This window comes from Pogona vitticeps, chromosome 3 (genome assembly GCF_051106095.1).
Source record: "Pogona vitticeps strain Pit_001003342236 chromosome 3, PviZW2.1, whole genome shotgun sequence".
Taxonomy (NCBI): Eukaryota; Metazoa; Chordata; class Lepidosauria; order Squamata; family Agamidae; genus Pogona; species Pogona vitticeps.
The window spans coordinates 73,067,079-73,087,794 of record NC_135785.1 but is presented as its reverse complement, the minus strand read 5'-3'; the positions used below and the strand labels follow the sequence as shown (position 1 = coordinate 73,087,794).

Here is a 20,716-nt window from a genome sequence, read left to right as displayed (position 1 = left end):
GCTCTGGTCCATGGGGTCACGAAGAGTCGGACACGACTAAACGACTGAACACACACACACACAATATGAAAATGATTACTATATAACATAAAGACATTAAGGACACTGCAAGTTATACCAAAAAAATGGCTGATATATTTATTTTGAATATATTGTAACCCAGCCTTTCTCCTTAAAATGACCCAAGGCAGCTTACATCATTAAACGACAGTACTGCAATATTTGATAAACCCTCAAATATTTCATAGTATTTAAGATAATTTTAATATCCAAATATATGAAAATTATCTTAAATACTTTGAAATATCCAATGTGTCTTCACGTTTTCACCTAAGAGGGATGTAACTTGTCTATTTATGGGCAAACTGCAGCCAGTAGCTCCAACCATTTAGAGTTCTGTGATGGTTTCATTCATGACAGGATACAATTCCTGTATACTATCTTTGTATACTGTCAAGTATGCAGTATTATCTTTGCAAATTGCCGACTGAACTAAAAAAATTAATGCTGCATTAATTAATTAGGAAAAAGCTGCTGTAAATAATACTGCAGAAAGCTACCTTCAGAATGCAGAATAGTCTGCTAAACACTAAACCTGTTTTTAGTGCAAGAAGGATTCAATATGCTGCCCTATGTAGAGTCAGACCATTGGTCCCTCTGTCTCAGTATGACTGGCAGGATGTAATGAGTCATGGCCCTCTTGGGTTAACACACATTCAAAGGAATAGTGATTTGGCTAAGATACACCCCAGTTTAAAATACAATCTGCAAAATATCAGAAGCAATTATTCAAGGATAGGGGAAGCATCCTAATTTGCAAAGATAATAGAATAAGCTTGTATGTACACTTCCTTTGGAAGATTTACTCTCTGCACCAAAATAAGCCTCCCCATAAGTATCTGTTGCATTAGTAATAAAACAGCTATAGAAAATATGAAGAAATATTTGTCTTATTTCCACCTATGTTTATTCTGTTTTTTATCAGATTTGCCAAGTGGGCACCTCACTTTAGTAATTTGCCTGCTAATTAGAGCAAGATTATTCAACATTTATCACCAGTTTAACAGCAAGGGATCTTTAAGGACAAGCAACAAAGAACAAAAAAACACAAGGTGAAGATAAATATATGAAAAATATCCTGAAAAACCTGCTCAACAATGTTGCATCACTGAAAATGTTTCATATTCCAAATTATGTTGAAATAGGTAAGCTTTACATATGATCCAATCCCAGTATCATTTTTTATAATATGGTGACTGGAATCATGTTACATTTGTTAGGCTGGCATAATTCAATCAGCATAAATGTTAGCGGTGAATTTCTGCCAAGAAGTCAGCACAGGCATTTGTTATTGTACAAATCATGTGACCCAACATGTAACAGCAAACACCTTGTGCCAACTTCTTAACTTCTAACAATTTGCAGTTGAGATTTAAACCTACTGGGTTATACTGCCAAATATGTGACCAATGAGGTATTTTACAAGAGAACAAGAAGAGAAGAACAAGTTTTTCTACCATCTTTGGCAATATGGAAATTGATAGCTAAGAAAAGTATTCAACAGTTATTTAATAATCATTAGAATATATTTATTGCACCATAAAGAATTTGCATGTGGCTAGTTGGATAACTGCTTTATTTTACAAAAAAATACAGAGACGGAGGGGATGCATAATCGATAGTCGACTCCAGACGTCCCTCAAATATCTCTTAAAGGATGACTGCACAAAACTATTAGCAGAGAAAATAGTTTAGACAGAAAGGTATTCTTTCAGTTTATCCATGATGGCATCCATCCTGTCACTGGGGATTACCATCACTGTTCGCAAAGGTTTCATGGGTACGTCTTCAAAAGACCATCTGCCTGCCAAACACGAATCACTTTCCTCTTCAACAGAATAACTGAACTTCAGAAGTGACTTCTGCAAGAACATAAGATGACTCTGGTTAAAAACACAGTACTTAATTTACAGCATGCTATCTTAACGCAAATATTGAAGAAAAAGTGTATACAGATATCCTGTGTTATAATAAATGTATATCATACCCCACTGAAAACTAAACAACAAATAGAAACTGAATGGAGGAATTTAGAATCTTATTTATGGCAAATAATTATAAAATATCCGAAGGCATTTCTTATAGTGGGAGGCGATTTCAATGCGAGAATTGGGCAAGATGATAGTAGCTTTTATAAGAGATATAAGTTATGCCCCTCTGAAGGTGGAAAAGCCTTGCTTCCCCTCCAAAGGAAGTCCAAAGATGGTAAGATAAACTACGCTGGTCATATGTTATTTCAGGTGGTAAATAAAATGAGTCTGTGTATACTAAACGGATCTTATCCAAATGACCACCCGGCTGAATTCACGTATTGGTCTGGGGAAAGGATGAGCCTTTTGGATTACATCATAGTTTCAGAAAAAATGGTGGGATGTATTCATTCATTTGAAGTTGGTGGATTTTTTGATAGTGATCATCTGCCCCTCAATATGCTTTTTCAGATACCGGGTTTTAATCCACGTATCAATGTTCAATACAATGAGGTTTTGACACGATGCAGAAATAGAGTGAGAGTGGTTAGATGGAACAAAAATACAGACAGTAGAATAGCCGAACTTTTAGGCTCAGAACACATGACTGAAATCTTAACAAAGGCTTTGGACCAAGTGAATGTGGATAGGTGTTTGGAGGGGTATGAACTTTTAACACAGGATATTTACAGGGTAATCAGCGAAGTGAATACTGCTGGCACTAGACAGGATAGTCATCGAGAGACCAGTTGGTTTGATAAGGACTGCAGAGAAGCCAAAAGAGAGTTGAGGAAAAGCTACCTTACTTATAGAACTAAACCAGAGGAATTTACATCCTCAGTTTTGAAACAACAAAAGGCACAGTATAAATCTCTCCTAAGAAAAAAGAAAAAAGAAGCAATAGGGCGAGCATGGAGACAATTAAGTGAAGCTGTAAGGTTAAAAAATTCCTCCTTGTTTTGGCGACTTGTTGCTGATTGTCCTAATAGCCCCCATTTAGTACTGAATGCACATATATTGCCAGAAACATGGGAATCTTTTTTCAAAACTAAATATACTAAGTCAGATATGGAAGAAGAAGGTAGTCCAGAGATAGGAGAGCTGCCACAATGGCCACCAGTGAGCACCACAGAAGTAAAACACCTGATTCAAACCCTGAAGATAGGTAAAGCGCCTGGCACTGATCTGATTACACCTGAATTAATTAAAAAACATCTTGATTGGTGGGTTCCGGTAATTGCAGCCTTATTTACAGCCATTGATAAAACCGGGAAAATTCCTAAGGATTGGGGTACTGCCATCATAATCCCTATATATAAAAGAGGCAACAAAGACCAACCCTCTAACTACAGGCCTATAAGTTTACTTAACGTGATAAGTAAACTATATGCTAGACACCTTCAGTGGAAACTGAAAGATTGGATTGACCAAGAGTCCCTTATGGCTAAGGAACAGGCTGGATTTAGAGAGGCCCATTCAACCTTGGACCAAAGTATGATCCTGGAGCACTTAATTATGAAATACTCCTCTAAAAATTCAGTGTCTCTGTATGCAGCTTTTATTGATTTTAAAGCTGCATTTGACTCTATTTCAAGAAACATACTGTGGAAAAAATTAGCTAATATTAACATTGATAAGCGTTTATTATTCTTGATTCAAGCTTTACATAATAATACATCAGTAAGAATTAGAGTTAATCCCCAAGGACACCTTACAGCACCTATTAAAACTGAAAAAGGGGTTAAACAGGGCTGCATTTTGGCGCCCTTGTTATTTAATCTTTATATAAATGATTTAGTAAAAAATCTAAATAATATGGACTTTTATCCCCCTAAGTTGGCAGATAAACACATTTCCATTTTATTATATGCCGACGATGCAGTACTACTCTCGAGAACCCCAAATGGATTAAAAAGAATGCTGCGGGCTCTTGCTGAATTTTGTCATCACAATCAATTAGAAGTAAACCATGACAAAACCAAGGTAATGGTATTTGCTAAAAGACCTAAAAAGTATATTTGGAAATTAAATGAGGTACGTATTGAGCAAGTACAATACTACAAATACTTGGGTCTGATATTCCAAGCAAATGGTAAGAGAAATGCACATATAAAACATGCAATAACAAATGCCCAAAAAAGCATGGGAGCTATACAAAAATTTTTCTGGACGCGGGGAGGAAAAAATGTCACAGCTGCTATTCGACTTTATACGATGAAATCATTAGCACAGATGACCTATGGAGCCCCATTTAGTATACCAGCTAACTTGGCTGTTTTGGAAAGACAGCAATCAAAATTTCTAAGAGCTATATTACAGCTTCCTACATGTGCATCAAATTCAGCCATAAGGTTGGAAGCTGGGCTAGTAACTGTTGAGGCCAGGCTGTGGATAGCTGCTGTAACATATTGGCTAAAACTGAATCATAATACCTCAGGGCTAGTCTATTTGACATTGCAAGATTGCTTTGTCCCAACATGGCGGAAAATGCTGGAACGTAAGCTGGGGTATTATGGATTTTCACAACAATATCTACTGTCAATGGATATGATCCAAGCAAAAAATTTGATTAAACAAAGGATCCTAGATATAGAAAGACAACATGATATAAAGAAGGCCAAAGGATTTATTAAAATAAACTCCCTGAATAGATTGCTACCTATGTCGTACTTAAATGATTTAGAGTATTCTGAAAATAGAAGGGCTTTCATGTTATTACGCATGGACTTGTTGCCATCTGCGGTGTTGCTGGGAAGGTACAATAATACCCCCTACGAGAGTCGGTTATGTATATGTGGTGAGGGGACTATAGAGACACTGAGTCATGTTATCCTAGAGTGTAAAATTTATGAGCAGATTCGGGAATGGCTCATAAAACCTTGTATACCCTCTTTGGATGGCAGAGATAGAAAGGAAATCCTTCAGAAGCTTCTGGAAGATAGGAATAAGGAGGTAACAAATAGAGTGGCCAAGTTTGGACGGCTAGCGATAAAATTAAGGGATAGCTGGTTGAATGATAATGATAGAATAGGAGGTACTGGAGATATGCTATAGAATATGGAGCTGATTAGAGTTTATTTGGCTATCAGATGTACAATATTACCACTGTTATGTCACCTTGTTGTGCATTTTAATGTATATGTACATGTCTGTCAGCGGATATAATCATTTTTGATGCTGTGGGAATACCTCATACCCCATTTGAGGACCCACCTGAAGTGACTTGGTTTTTAGAATTGAAATATGTGTACATTTTAATCCTCTTCTATTATGTTTTTAATTCAGCACTTTGTAGAAAGTATGTATTTGTACCTATACTTTTTAAACTTGCTAGTTCTGTGGATGTTCAGCTGGCTCCAAGCAAGTTTATATTTTTATATTTATACTTATGTTTTAAATCTGTGGATGCTGGATGACCAAAGTGGTCAAAACAATAAACAATACTGGTATACAGTGGTGGCCCACTTGACATTAATCCGTTCCGTTAAAATCGCTGTTAAGTGATACAGTGGACCCTTGACTTACAGACGGCTTGACTTACAGATTTTTTGAGTTACAGAATTTAGATTTGACTTGCAGACTGAGATTTGACTTACAGACCAGAAAAAAACCAAAATGGAACAAAAATGGCCTGTTACGGGATTAATCAGTTTTCAATGCACTGTAGGTCAATGGAGACTTGACTTACAGACTTTTTGACTTGAGAACCGCCTTCCAATACGGATTAAGTTCTCAAGTCAAGACCCCACTGTATTGTCATCAAGCGAAAGTAAAAAAAAAAAAAAAAAAAAAAAAAAAAAAAAAAAAGCACTGAAAACCGTTCAATGCGTTCCAATTGGTGAAATACCTCATTGTAAAGTGAAGATCCTCCATAGGGGAAGCCATTTTCGATAGCTCTTCCGGAAATAGGTCCGGAAAACAGCGGGCGGCCATTTTGAAAACCTGACCACCAGCTGTTTTTGATTGTTGGGAAGTGAAAAATTGGTTCCCGAAGCAGGGAACCGATCGTCGTGAAGCGGATTTTCCCCATTGAAATATCGTTTTGCGATCGCAATAAGCACTTTTCGTGAAGCGATTTCGTCTACCAGGGTAATTGTCAAGTGGGGCACCACTGTATAGCTTACAGTACCAATGAAGTAATTTCGTATCCTTTCCAAGAAATCATATTCATAAAGCCCAGGGGGGTTCTGAAAGCGGCGCTTTGCCAGGGTGGGTGGGGGTGTGGCAGGGGCAGGCCCGCCACCCCCCGCCACCCCAGAGCCCCCCTCTCGCCGCTTTCAGAAGCCTGCTGGGGCTTTTTCAGCAGTGAATATGCACCTCTGAAAGCCCCGCTTTGCCGCGGGGGTGGCATGAGGGGTGGCACTAGGGGTGGCGGGCCTGCCCCTGCCACACCCCCACCCACCCTGGCAAAGCGCAGGTTTCAGAGGCTTCCCTAGTGTATTTCCACTGCCTGTTTACCTGCTGGGCAAGCCTGGGGAAGCTTCTAAGACCAGCGCCAATCACCTGTGAGGCGGGGAGGGGCTGGAGCGGAGAAGATGGCTCCCGGCTCTTTTCTGGGACGGATTCCTCGAAAGAAGATCATGCGCCGCGCCGATCAGCTGTGTGAAAACGGGCGTTTGCGATGATCGCTTCCCTCCCCATCGCAAACGCCCCGTTTTCGCACAGCTCATCGGCGGGCGGGCCAATCAGCTGTGCGAAAATGGGGCGTTTGCAATGATGGGGGGGAAGCCATCATCGCAAAGCGATTTTTGATCGCAAAAGCGATTGCAAAATCTTCATTGCTATGAGGATTCATCGTTAAACTGGGTTTAAGCGAGGCACCACTGTATCTTCACTTTTCTCCACAAGACAAAGGACTATACACTTTAGTTTTTAAAATGCAGGTATCATTGTTATCATTTATAACAACAATATGTAGTCAAGTCAATTCTGACATGATTACAGTGGTGCCCTGCATAGCGAGGTTAATCCGTTCCGGATTAACCTTAGCTATGGGAAAACATCGTAAAACGGATCAAAAACCCCAATTGGAACGCATTAAACAAAGTTTAATGTGTTCCAAATGGGCCCAAAACTCACCGTTCTCCGATGTTTTCCCTTGTTCTGGCGGCCATCTTGGGTGTACTGCCGGCCATTTTGAGCATCCCGGCGGCCGTTTTGGGTGTACCGGTGCCCATTTTTGTGTTCTGGCGGCCATCTTGGGTGTACCAGTGGCCATTTTTTTTGTTCCGGCGACCATCTTGGGTGTTCCGGTGGCCATTTTTTGTTCCGGCGGCCATCTTGGGTGTACCAGCGGCCTTTTTTTTTTTGTTCCGGCGGCCATCTTGGGTGTACCGGCACCATTTTTTGTGTTCCTGCAGCCCTTTTGGAGCAGCAGAACAGCTGTTCCCCCATCGTAATGCGAGCGTGCCCTCGCATTAGCGATGGGGAAATCCGCATCGCAATGCGGATTCATCGTTCAACGGTGCACTCGTTATACGAGGCACCACTGTACTCTTTTCAGAGTTTTCCAGGTAGAAAATAGTCAGATGTGGTTTATCATTCCCTTCTTCTGGGGCAACCTGGGACTGTGCAGCTTGCCCAAGGCCACACAGGCTGGGCTCCTCTCCCTGGAGACACAATGGGGAATCAACCTCCCAGTCTCTGGCTCTTTATAGCCAGATACATAAACCACTGAACGTTCCAGCCAGTTAATTTTTATTTATACAGCATCTTATATTTGCATCATAACTGAAGTAGACTAACATAAAACAGCAGAATACAAGTAGTGAATTTATGTTCCTTGGCATTGCTGTAATCTAAGAGCAGTTTTGGAAGTTCTGAATCTACAGAAAGAGTACTGCTTTCTATATAGGAACACCACACTGGAATATCTGATGCATCTACATGTGCTTTACAGCAGAAAGTTACACAATATGAAATAGCACAAGCTGACAAAACAGCAAGCAATAAGTGAAAATATATAATGCTTATAGTAGACACTGAGGAATTTTAAACTGGGAGGGTAAGGTGAGGAGAAAAGGGGACAGGACAAGAAAAAAATCTACCAACAGGACAGATACGCTGTTTTCACAAAAAAAAAAAAAAAAAGAAAAGTCTCTTGCAACCATCCTGAAATTCTTGTTCATATGAATGTCCTCGACAGCAGAGAACAACATGTGGTCTTTTATCAAACAGACACAAGTCCACATGAGTACTTCAGAATGGAAGAGAAGAAAAAATCCAGCTCACACCCCATTTATCTCTAGGAGCAGCATGGCTGTCTTCTGTTCAAGACAGATACTTCCCTACAGGAACAAATCAATGGTAGAAGTAATACTTGTACTTCATATTCCAGATGTATTGGTTGGGATCAGAGAGAAAGTGATAAGATTCCTCCCTTTCTTTGCCCTGACTTTCTTCTCCATATATGCCTTTTTTCCAAAAAAAGTTGCTGGTTGTTTTGGACTAACCTTGAGATGATATTCCTCTATCAGGCCTTGAAATGCTAAAATATTAATTAATTAATGCACAATACTAAAAACACAATCAATTACAGATTAAAAAACAATTACACTACAATAATTTAAAATCCATCAAGTAATTAAAGCATTAGATACTTTAAAAACAAAATTAGAAAAACCACGATCAAGAGACTCAGTAATGGTTATTAAAAGCCTGCCTGAAGACATGGGTCTTCGAATGCTACAATAATGGGATACAATAATTTTAAAATTTATCTAAACATTTAAAACTTTAAAAATACCCTTAAAAGGAACATACACCCAGCACCCATGAGGAACCCAATCTTAGTTTTGAAAAGCATGCTTAAAGAAGCAGGTTTTTAACAGTCATTGGAAGGATAAAAAGGAGAGGCCAACTTAATCTCGTCATAGACAGAATTCCACAACCTGGGGGCATCCACAGAGAAGGCCCTCTTCTATATCTCTGTTGAATGCTCCTGTGATGGAAGTGGGCCCGAGAGAAGCCCTTTGTTAAAGATCTTAAGGGCCAGGAAGGTTCATATGGAGAGATCTAGTCCTTCAGATAGCACAGACCCAAACCAATAGGGCTTTATAGATCATAAACAGCACTTTGAATTGGGCACAGAAGTTGATCGAGGTGAAAACAAATTGCTTAGCACAGACAATAGCCATGACAATGAGGGTGAGATCCTTAATGATGCCATAACTTGGACCCAGCATACATCTGGTAACCCACGGCTTCAGGTGTTAGAAAAGGAACATGTCAACCACAACTTTGCACTAGAAAGAAAATAAAAAGGCCTCAAAACTTGGACGACCCCTACTGCAAGTAAAAGTGTACCAAGAACTTTCAGCAAAGAAAGACACAAACCGACCTCATAAAAGAATTCCTCTTCAGCATTTGAAAACATGAGCTCCTCTTTCTGGTGGGTACTACTTCCTTTTTTCTTAACACCACTCTTCTTATCGGTAAAGGTTTTGCTAATTAAAAGATAGTAGTAGCATCTTCCACAAGGTTTGTTTGTTCTCTGTGCTTCTATCAATTCTTTCCTAGAAAGAAAAACACGTTCACGTGAAAAGTTCCTTCATTCTCTGTTCAGAGCAATGCATAAAGGTCAAGTGTAAAGCGTTTGTATGGTACTCCATCCTCACACTAGTGCATCAAACACTGTCAGCCTATTTCTGAAATATTGGGTGCATTATTATTATTAGTTTTATTTATATGCTGCATTTCTCCCCATAAGAGAAATGCATTAGTACCACAGGGCTGTCTTGTGTGCTGATGCAATTCTTAGATGAGCCCATCAGCATATTTCTCTTCTATGCAAGGTGGGCAGAAAACATTCTGAGCACAAATTTTTTGTTGGGCAGAACATCATTACGGAGCATAAAAGTAAGGAAATACCTGTTTCTCCATCATGTTCACACTTGGAACCAGATTTAGTCAAGTGCAATTGGGTTAGCAGAAGCAGATTTTCCACCCACTCCTCCCCACAACAGCCCCATGGGAGCTCTGTGAGTATTATACAGAGGCTATGGCAGGGGTCCCCAAGGGGTGCCAGTCCATGGTCATGGCAGGACCGGGCCGCAGACAGATCTCCCACGCCCACCTGTGGGTGCCCCTCCCCTGCGTGAGCACATCCCTCCCCTCCACGCACAGATCCCACCCTCCCAACCAGTTCAGAAAAGGTTGGGGACCACTGGGCTATGGGGACCCTGCCGAATAGGATAAACTGTGGATGACAGTTGGGATGGGTATGGAATCCCCCTCCAATTTAGTGGAGGCACATTCTGAATGTAGAGTCCTTCCGACTGCTGGAAGGTAGATCCTACATTGTCTTTCTCCATCCTATCCTACCCTAGGAAATGAAGCTAATTTGTTGAAACAGAATGAAGAACAGAAAACAAATAAAAATCTTTTTTCAGTTGCTTCTAAGTTACTTTCACTAACTTACAGCAAAAGGAGGAATGGAAAGAAATTGTGAAGTTGTGAAGATTTCAAAAAATAATTCAAAGTTTCAGAAATGTTCAAATTAATTTCTAGAATCTCTCTCTCCTTCCAGTCAGAAAGAATAAGTTACTACATCAAAATATTAATGGTTAGGAAAATGTACACTTTTTTTAAAAAAAGAGGGAATTCTGTTCCACTTATAACCTCTCAAAACTGGTCTAAAAACACATCTGTTTAGACCCAATACATTTTTGCATAATTTTAAGCATAATTTTCAGTCTCTGTAAAGCGACCGCATATAAGTAAAACTATCAATTGATATTATGTGAAACAGTACATGTTTGTACCAAAGGCTACTACTTAAGACAAGACTATAATGCTGGTTTCTTCTTCCCAGGTTCTGTTCTTTATATCTACAGTTTTCTTTTATCCTCCCATTTTATACATTTCCATTTAAATAAGGTTACAGAGGCCATCCAAGGTAAAAATTGCAATTTAAAAAAGATCTTGGAAAGTCCTTACTGCAGTTGTTGGTGCATGGGCAGAGCGATCTGGGGAGGTACATTAATGAATCTTTCACTTAACAGTAAGCCCACAGGCTTGGAAGTGTCACTTAGTAGCTTATCCAGCTGTTCGACCACATTCTGTTCACAGTTCTTCTCACACTGGCTTAAAATCAGCTCTTTAATTTGCTCAGCACATTCAGTACCCTAGGAATCAAAGGACAGATTTTTTTTTGCAATATAGAATAATTATTTACATTAGTCAACTTGAGAAGAAAAAGCTCCTGGGCATTGTTTTATGGCACTTTTGGCAATGTCTTGCTGTGCCTTCTAATAATTTGTAGAAACTTGTTTTTAAAAAATTAGTTAATCCTTAGAAAAAGACATGGGGGGTACTGACAGGATGAATAAAATGATGAGCAAGTATCTGCTTTCTACTACTGCTCAGAGTCACAAAAACAGCCACATGAGTAATGCATACTGACCAAAAAAGGCTGAAATCCTGTTGCATAACATGCAAGGGGAGATTTTTGGTAATCAAAAACTACCATGTACTAAAAGAGTTTACACGAGAGTTGGAAAAGCTATGAGATAGACGTGGGAAGTTTTCTATTGCAGAAAATCATCCCCTGCTGGAGACATCATCACTCTTCCACAGGCATAACTTACACAACAGGATTTCAGTCTATATGAATGAACACACTGAATAAATTGACTAGCACAAATAAAAGTGACAAATAAATGCTCTTTAAAATGCTTTTTAAAAATTACAGTACTGCCAACCTGAACAAAAATATAACCCAAACGGGAAATGTATATGCTACTGGTAACAAGAAAAGAGCATCTATTTGTGTTACTGATCAGTTCTTTGTAAACAATACACAGTACTTATGTTTTGCTGTTACAAATGGGAATAAATACTGTACTTTCAAATTTTAAGAATTAAAAAATGCTTGGTTCTACTGAGTTTACTGATGACATCATTCTATTACCATCATAATCTTTCCTCACTGAAATAAACTTCTGTTCATCACAGTGATTTGCACAGCTCTTTTACTTAGGCACAGAAGGTTTAATGTACATTAGCAACATTGATGTCATTAAGAAAACAGTGCCATAATTCATTTAAGAGACTTACTCCAAGACCAAATTATACTCAACCATTAGTTCTTTGCAAAAATAAAAAGCCCATGACTATTTACATTTTTAGAAGCATTCTCTCCCCCCCCTCACTTTTGTAGTTTTCGCTTAACACTATCTGCATATGGTCAACTTCTTTTGTTTAACATACTGCTTTAGACTCCAAGCAAACTTAAGTCTTCTTATCTTCAAACAAAATTATATCTTAATGAGAAGAATTTCAAGTTGCAGAAGTTATATTTTTTAAAAATACTATAATCAGTTTTAAAATAATATAAATAAAAATGCAATATAATTTCATGTGTAAACTCACATATATTTGAAATGACCCATCTTCTGGATTATCAAAATAGGTTAATGATGCTTTTATCAGAAACACATTACTAATACTAACCTTTCTTTCAGTCAGGTTTAAGAGGCTTATAAAGCCAAAAATCTCATCATCATCTTCATCATCACTTTCTTCTAAAACTTCTGCCTGCTATTTAATAGAAGATAAAGGGGAAAAAATAAATAGATATTTATTCCCTTAAGCAGTCTATGAAGAATTTTACTCATCTAAAGAATTTTAGTATCATAACTGACTAGCACACAGTCTTACTTATTGTTATTATTTTTAATCTTGCTTTTACAGTAAAAAATACTGCTAAAGGTGACTAACAAACATCACTAAAACAAACTGAACAATAAAATATTTAAAGTCATCAAAATAATCAGCAAGAGGAACTTATTTTCTTCAGTAACACCTTTACTTAATAAAAGGAGTTAAATGCTATTTTTCCTGGCCATGCCTCAAAAAGCAACATATGATATAGGACCAGTATCTGAAAGGCGTATAATTATTGTGATAAAATTGCTCTCAATCACACTAGCCATTTATACTCTTCAGAAAGAATACAGAACAGAAAGCCCAGCCATGCAAGTAATGTGGGACAGCACCGTTTGTACAAGTGGTGATCCCTGTGAAGAAAACCTATCCAGCACTCACAAATGCAATGGCTAGACGTGATCCTGTGCTAGCATCATGTTTTGTTCAGTGGAAGTGCAACAAAATATTGTTTACATGCTTAACCAAATATAAATCATATTAAACACGGAGGAGCTTATGGCCACGTAAACATACATAAAATGGCACTTTTCTGCCTTCTTGCAGCATATTTCACATGAATAATACCATCTCCACCTTCAATCTTAACCACTTATTCTACAGCTCAAAAGTCAGCTAATATAGATAAGAATACTGTTAAATGCTGAGATAGCCCAGTTCCTGAAAAAGCAAGCTTTTAGAATATTTTTGTAAAAATGAAGACAGTATTTTCTACCAAGTGTTCATTTGTGATTCTACAGGTGCTTCATCAATTTTCTTCTAAACCAGTGATTCCCAACATTGGGTAACCCAGGTGTTCTTGGACTGCATTCCCCAGAAACCTTCACCACCAGCTGTGCTGGCTGGGATTTCTGGGAGTTGCAGTCCAAGAAAACCTGGAACCACTTAACTATATACTACTGTACACTTAAACAAGTGAATGTGCAACACAGTCAACTTGGTCTACTTCAGAACAGTGATGAATTTACCCTATTGTTCTACTAGTTACTTGAAATGGTAAAACCACAACTACATTCTTTACTTATGTAAAATATACCAAAATCTTGGTTCGGCCTCCTTGCTATTAATTGACTTTCTAGTTATCTTGCAAGAATCCCCTCTCTCTGAATAACACAAAAGCAATATAAAAGCAAAGCAGCAGGTTACCTCCTTAAGATGAATGGATATTTCTTATGTGTTTGTTCCAGGTGCCTACTGGACACTGTGTATGATGAGTTATAAGTCTATGCCTAAAGCAGGATGAGGATGGCTCTTCATATTATGTATGTGTGTTTTTCAGAAAATGAAAGTAAGGATGCACAAACATTAGTAGATACTTGAAAGATTGTCTCACCACACACGGGCCAGATGATTAAAGGTTTTGCTCTGTATCCCAGGACGGGTGACTGCTGAGATGTTAGAGGAGGCCTTCCTTGTGGCCACTCCCAATCCATGCCCAAGGGAAGTTTAGTAAGTTCTCTGTTTGTCTTTCACCACCTGGCTAAAACGCTGGCTTTTCTGAAAGTGCTGACCCTGTGGCATTGAGGACATTTTACAAAACAGCCCTTTTTAAGGGCTACTAAGAAACACTTGCTACCATTTATTTCTGCTTTAAAATGCTTTTTAGTGTTACAGTAGTTGTTTTTTTTTAAATATTCATGTAAGGTACACCACCCAACATAATGTAAGCCACAATCTTGAGTTTGCAAGAGATAAGCAGGACTATTAATGTCAGAACATCTTTGAAGCCACTTATTCCTATGATAATGGAATCAATTACCTTGGAAGGTGGTGAGATGCACTCAAGAGAAAATTAGACAATCATCTATCAGATCTGCTTTGATTTGGATTTCTGCACTGAGCAGGTGATTGCACTTGATGGCCTTATAAGCCTCTTCTAACTCAGTTATTCTGTGATTCTATAGGGTTGCCATAAGACAGAGGTGACTTAATGACACATAACAAGTCACTTTAACCACTGCTTAAAAATTAGAAGGGTAGAGTATAAGGGTATATTTTTTTTTGGAAAAATAAAACAAGTATACTTTGTGTTTTCCTTTAATCAATAACAACCTGTTTTCAATTTCCCTTAGAAATTAAAATGGACTAGACTAGGAGTTGTTTGAGAGGTTCTCCACTACAAACTAGTTCTTTGACCCCTAAAATGTGTTTCCACCTTTTATTCTTTGTTTTGCAACAATTAGTATGTTCCCAGTGCAGGATTAAGGCTACGGCTACAGCAACTGCAAAAAGGAAGGCCATTGTATTGTTCCTCAGAATATTTATGTCTACATTTTTTATTAAGATGGCCCCCCTTAAGAGCAAGCAGCCTAGTGTTCTTCAGGTGTTTTGGATTACAGCACTGAGAAGCCCCCAGATAGCACAGCCAATAGTCAGATATTATAGGTACTTGAATCAGAAAAACATAAGAGGGCACTAACTTGCCCACTCCTGGCCTGCATACAGCATGTGTGCTTCAGTCCCAAAGGCTATATTAGGGAAAATAGCGAGTGTACCTTGCTAACTCACCATAGATATGTGCTACAAATTATCACCATTCTACTGTAAAAAAACCAATGTACTAAAGAAAGACAATTAGAAGATAACTCACCTTGATAACACTCCCAATATGATTTTGTTGTATCAATATATCTGTCAGTTCACCTGTATTTACAGGAGCCTTTAGAAACAGCTGGAGGAGGGGAGAGAAGAACTCTGTAAAATTAACAGCGTACATTTTTTGTTGTAGAATACTTAATATGCTTCTGTTGTTTATGATATGCCAAATGTAATTATAACATTCTAGCTCTGACACTTAAAGACATACATAGCATTAAATCCATGGAAACAAAGTATTCACATACATTCTGGCCCAACTTGCTTAGGTTTCAAGTTCATCACATTTAGCCCCTCTTCTTATGACATGAATTCATTTACATTTTCTGCTCCTACAATATTAAACCAGTCACTTCTCTTTACATGCAGTCGTATTTTCTTATAGAATTTTGATTACAGCATTATCATGATCTGTAGTTGTGCAAAACCCATGAAAGATTATCTAGGGAAGATCAAACAATGTACTTCATGAATGCTTTTGTTTGAATCCCATGCTTGGGATCTGTGACATCTTTTTCTTTAGAAAGAACATCAGGATCCCTAATCAGGAGTACTTTCTCAATTTCCTCCTGAAAATCCACCTGCACACAGAAAATAACTTTAGAAGCAAACAGAAGCTGAAGCTGAGGTATATTTAATTTTCTGTGATCCCAGTGGAGAGCAAAGACAAGGTGCAGGGAAATCACAAGCACTGGAATGAAATATGTCTGTGACATGGGAGAGGCGCAACTGGTGGCCTTGTAGATGCTGACTGCAATTGTCTTTTGTCCCTCACTACTGACTACGTTGGTGAGAACTTGTGGGATATAGCCCAACAACATTTGGAAAAGCACAAGTTGTCCACCTTTGTTTTGACATAATGAGCAGTCAATTGTGCAAGACTGTTGAACTAGGATATAGACAATGTAAAGTATCTACTCCCGATAGTTTGTATTGTCTATATCCTAGTTCAGCCGTGGGCATGAATCACCAGTTTGATGGTTTGGTATCAGAACATGTAAATCAGAGTGCTTCAGTGGTTTGGATACATATGAATTCGCAAGAATTCCACCCCAGTAATTCACGATATATCATCTTATTTAATAATATTTCAATGTACAAAACTATAACCAAATGCTAGAAGATCAGACGCTGTACCTGTTGCAGCAATCTTTTAATTCCATTTTTATCATTATCAGATATTGCATGTGCTTCAAATTCAATATTTACTTCCTGTGGACAAACAATGAAGAGAAATTACACACAATTTTGCAAGTTTACTTCAGATGAATTATTTTTAAAAAAAAAGTCTTAAGAGTTATATACTGTAAGACATATGAGATAGATGCTTACCAGAGACAGTGAGGGTAGGTAGAAAATATACTGAACTTAAGTAGATCTATGATTTTCAATTTTTTTAAATAACAGAAACAAGAAGTTCCATCCCCTCCGCACCCCCTTAATATTACTGAAAATGAAAAAGTGAGATGGCATGAATTCACAGATTCTAAGGGGCTTCTAAGTTGGTGCTGAATTTGAGAGACCAAGTAAAAAACTAAGAACATTTTGCAAGTTTATTTTAGTGGGGCCTAAAATAAATGGTCAGCACTTCTGTACAGGCTAGTGAACCAGCTGAGTTCAGTATCTTCTCTCCAAAAAGATAAAAATATCAAAAGTGTATTCAAACAGCTTCACACAACGGAAGGCTCTACAGTTTGCTCTTCTGCTGCCACTGACCTGACTAAATGTTGTTGCTTTATTATCCTGCATCTGCTTTTATATTAGCATTGACGCTTTGATTAGTGGGCATGGTTAAGATTTTAAATTGTTATTTAAGTCCTTTAACTTAAGACTGAACAGCTCTAGAGAAAGGAGGTGGATTTTCCGGAGCAGAGAATGGCTCGAAGAAAGAAAAATAGGGAAATTTATAACTGGGATAGAAACGGATCGTCGTTGCCGTTTAGTCGTGTCCGACTCTTCATGACTCCATGGACCAGAGCACGCCAGGCCCTCCTATCTTCCACTGCCTCCTGTAGTTGTGTCAAATTAATGTTGGTCGCTTCGCAGACACTGTCCAGCCATCTCATCCTCTGTTGTCCTCTTCTCCTCTTGCCGTCACACTTTCCTAACATCAAGGTCTTTTCCAAGGAGTCTTCTCTTATGAGATGGCCAAAGTACTGGAGCCTCAGCTTCAGGATCTGTCCTTCCAGTGTGCACTCAGCATTGATTTCCTTTAGAATTGATAGGTTTGTTCTCCTTGCAGTCGAAGGGACTCTCAAGAGCCTTCTTCAGCACCACAATTCAAAGGCATCGATTCTTCGGCGGTCTGCTTTCTTTTTGGTCCAGCTCTCACTTCCCTACATCATGACAGGAAAAACCATAGCTTTGACTATTCGGGCTTTTGTTGGCAAGGTGATGTCTCTGCTTTTTAAGATGCTGTCAAGGTTTGTCATCGCTTTCCTCCCAAGAAGCAGGCATCTTTTAATTTCGTGGCTCCTGTCACCCTCTGCAGTGATCATGAAGCCCAAGAAACTAAAATCTGTCACTGCCTCCATATCTTCCCCTTCTATTTGCCAGGAGGTGATGGGACCAGTGGCCATGATCTTTGTTTTTTTTTTTTTTTATGTTGAGCTTCAGACCTTTTTTTGCACTCTCCTCTTTCACCCTCATTGAGAGGTTCTTTAGTTCCTTCTCACTTTCTGCCATCAGAGTGGTATCATCTGAATATCTGAGATTTTTGATATTTCTTCCAGCAATCTTAATTCCGGCTTGGGATTCCTCCAGTCCACCGTTTCGCATGATGTATTCTGCATATAAGTTAAATAAGCAGGGTGACAATATACAGCCTTGAAGTTTATTTTAGTGGGGCCTAAAATAAATGGCCAGCACTTCTGTACAGGCTAGTGAACCAGCTGAGTTCACTAGCCAAAAAGACAAAAATATCAAAAGTGTATTCAAACAGCTTCACACAACGGAAGGCTCTATAGTTTGCTTTTCTGCTGCCACTGACCTCACTAAATGTTGTTGCACTTTATTATGCTGCATTTGCTTTGATTAGTGGGCATGGTTAGATTTTAAATTGTTATTTAAGTCTTTTAACTTAAGACTGAACAGCTCTAGAGAAAGGAGGTGGATTTTCCGGAGCAGAGAATGGCTCGAAGAAAGAAAAACAGGGAAATTTATAACTGGGATAGAAACGGATCAGACCCTCTCAAATAGAGAAAGGGAAGCCTGGAGTGGATCTCCAGGTGCCACGGATCTCCCAGCGACATCCCCGCCCCCGAGAAGGGCATAGGAAAGAGGCTTGACGACAGAAAGGAGACCTTTTCACCGGGACAAGAAATTATGGGCAAACTGGGCAACCCTCCTTTTGGGAAAGGAGCCGGAAACAGGGCCTAGAGGAGAAACTGAAGTTACTCCAGAGAGGAGGCGATCAGAAAGGAACCGCGGCCCCTCACTCACCTCGTTAATCTCCTCCTCCCCCTCCTCGTCCTCGTCGCTCTCCAGGTCCGAGTCTGACTCCTCTTCCCCGCCGCCTTCCTCCTCCCGGCAATCGGGCGGGCCACCCGCTCGCCTCCGCTTAGCCCGAGAAGCCATGCTGCCGCCGCGGCTTTTGCCTGGATTCCTGTGCGCATGCGCCCCGGCAGCCGGAAAAGGTAGGCCGCGGCCATCCCGGCAGCGGACAAGACGAACGTGGGAATCGGACGGGGCGGTTGTCCCCCATCGTTACCACCCCTCGCCGCGCCCAAGCCTCTTCGCGAGCGGGCTCTCCGCGCAGGTGAGCGGAGCTGGTGTCGTCATCGAGAACTGACTTCACTCCGCTTCACGGCGGGCGGGGAATCGGATCTCGACACAGACAAGTTTAAACTCCCCCCCCCCCGGATCTTTGCACAGTGATTCCACACGACCCCGCAGGTTAGGCTGGGCGCCCGCGATGGGCTCTGCAGGTGGAGTGGAGCTTTGGCACCGACTACATGACCCATCTAGGAAGGGGTGGGTTCCTGCCCTTGGTTTGAACGCCGGAGTTGAACCCGAGGGTGTAGAGATGAAAGGAGTCGCAGAAACGACATCGGAGTAGCTCTGCCCTCCGGGTTTGTCAATGATCGCAGCCCTGCGGGTTCAAGGGTGGGTGTTCCGTATCCCTTGTGATTCTGTACATATATACAGGGGCTGCCCTGCTTGATTGCCTTTTTAAAATCAAAATGATATTGGATTTCAGCTTTGGTAGATAGTGTTCGGTTTGGGTTAGTACGCTCCTGGTTGAGTTTGAGGGCTCAGGCACCCATTTGGTAACTGAAATTGTCCTTTGATGAAATAGTTTGGCAGATTAAATAGGAAAGTTAAGTAACCCCTGTTATGGATAACTTTTTTTTTACTGATTTCTGAAAGAGAAATGGCCATGTGAGGTGCTGCTTTGCAATTTTTATAGGGCCATCCTGGCCAGCATCGATGAGATTTCCCATGACACACATTATCATATTCATAGTACATTACATACTTCTGAGGTACTTTTCTCACCTGTAGTGCGTACTGCATTGTGCTTTCAGGAAAAATGGTACACATTTATATAAGTGGTAATGTGTTTTCACTCTGGCTATGTCAAAGTTAAGCTGGCTGGATATTTTGCAGATTGAGATATTTTGGTTTTAGAGGCTGCCTTACCCATACATGTACACCACTTACATGCCTCTTGCCTTATTATTACATTGCTTGCCTATGCAAATAAGCCATCACACATTAACATTACAGATGGAAATTCAACATCTGGTAACAATTAAAATACAATGTTCTTGGCATAACTGGTTCACACATGCAGCTGCAGAGGGTACACATGCATGGGTAAATCAACCCACCTATGAAACACACATGTATGGAATCATCTCATGAGATGGTTCTCAGGCTATTTGTTTCAGAACAGTTCTGAAGCATAGTCAAAATTCAAAGTCTTCTACCCTATAAATCTGGGGTGAGAAGCATCTGGTTTGTGAGGTGTGTGGGCTGCACCTCCGTCATCTTTTATAATCCATTGTACTGGCTGGGATTTGGGGGAGATTTGAAGTCTAAACAATCTGTATGGGCAAAATTTGTCAATCCTGTTATAGATGTTAGTAACGGTGAATGCATGGTTATTTCTGTATGTGTTATTTCAAAGCTTTGACTTCAATATGTGGTCTGATAATCTGTGACCTGAGAATCATTGTTACTACCAAACCTCTGCTCACAGCTGTACAAACTATTATATATCCTGTGCTCATCCATCAATTAGATAGTGGAATTGAGAACTGTGCTCTTTCTGTATTCCTGAAAATTTGCATCTCATTGTTATTGGTTGTTTTTGTGTGTGAGTACTCTGCCACAATTTCTCTTTGATGTATACATGAGAAAAAGTGTTCATTTTCTGTTGGGGTCAGGTTATGACCATCTTTGTTAACTCTTTATTTCCTTTG

At 39.6% G+C, this 20,716-nt stretch overlaps 2 protein-coding genes across 9 annotated transcripts in view; one reads left to right on the top strand and one right to left on the bottom strand.

Annotated features, from left to right (window-relative positions):
* Positions 1-1,564: 1,564 nt before the first annotated feature.
* Positions 1,565-18,866, bottom strand: BCCIP (BRCA2 and CDKN1A interacting protein). Its single transcript, XM_020791500.3, has 7 exons — positions 18,732-18,866; positions 16,428-16,502; positions 15,286-15,366; positions 12,483-12,569; positions 10,968-11,155; positions 9,370-9,544; positions 1,565-1,922 (listed from the first exon to the last, which is right to left on the bottom strand). Exons 1-7 carry the CDS (start codon positions 18,864-18,866, stop codon positions 1,752-1,754), a joined length of 912 nt encoding a protein of 303 aa, XP_020647159.3. The 3' UTR covers positions 1,565-1,751.
* The window catches only part of UROS (uroporphyrinogen III synthase), a 29,533-nt gene continuing 27,681 nt past the window's right edge, over positions 18,865-20,716 (top strand). For 5 of the 8 annotated variants that reach the window (XR_013543930.1, XM_020791498.3, XM_072995415.2 and 2 more), the window contains exon 1: positions 18,865-19,047. Coding sequence is in view for 4 of the 8 variants with exons in the window: in XM_020791498.3 (XP_020647157.3) it covers positions 18,865-19,047 (183 nt within the window). In the remaining 4 variants the exon portion in view is untranslated. Of the gene's footprint in view, positions 19,395-20,716 lie in introns of all 8 variants that reach the window. The other 3 variants (XM_078391200.1, XM_072995416.2, XM_072995417.2) reach the window with 3 other exon arrangements.

What these genes read in the sequence shown, in the direction of transcription:
- BCCIP (XM_020791500.3), bottom strand. Translation starts at nt 18,866, where the DNA reads ATGGCTTCTCGGGCTAAGCGGAGGCGAGCGGGTGGCCCGCCCGATTGC. An exon ending in TTAAAAGATTGCTGCAACAG is followed by an intron (nt 15,367 to 16,427) that starts GTACAGCGTCTG and finishes CCCCTCCTCCAG; the next exon opens with CTGTTTCTAAAGGCTCCTGT. An exon ending in CCCATGCACCAACAACTGCA is followed by an intron (nt 9,545 to 10,967) that starts GTAAGGACTTTC and finishes TTTTCTTTCTAG; the next exon opens with GAAAGAATTGATAGAAGCAC.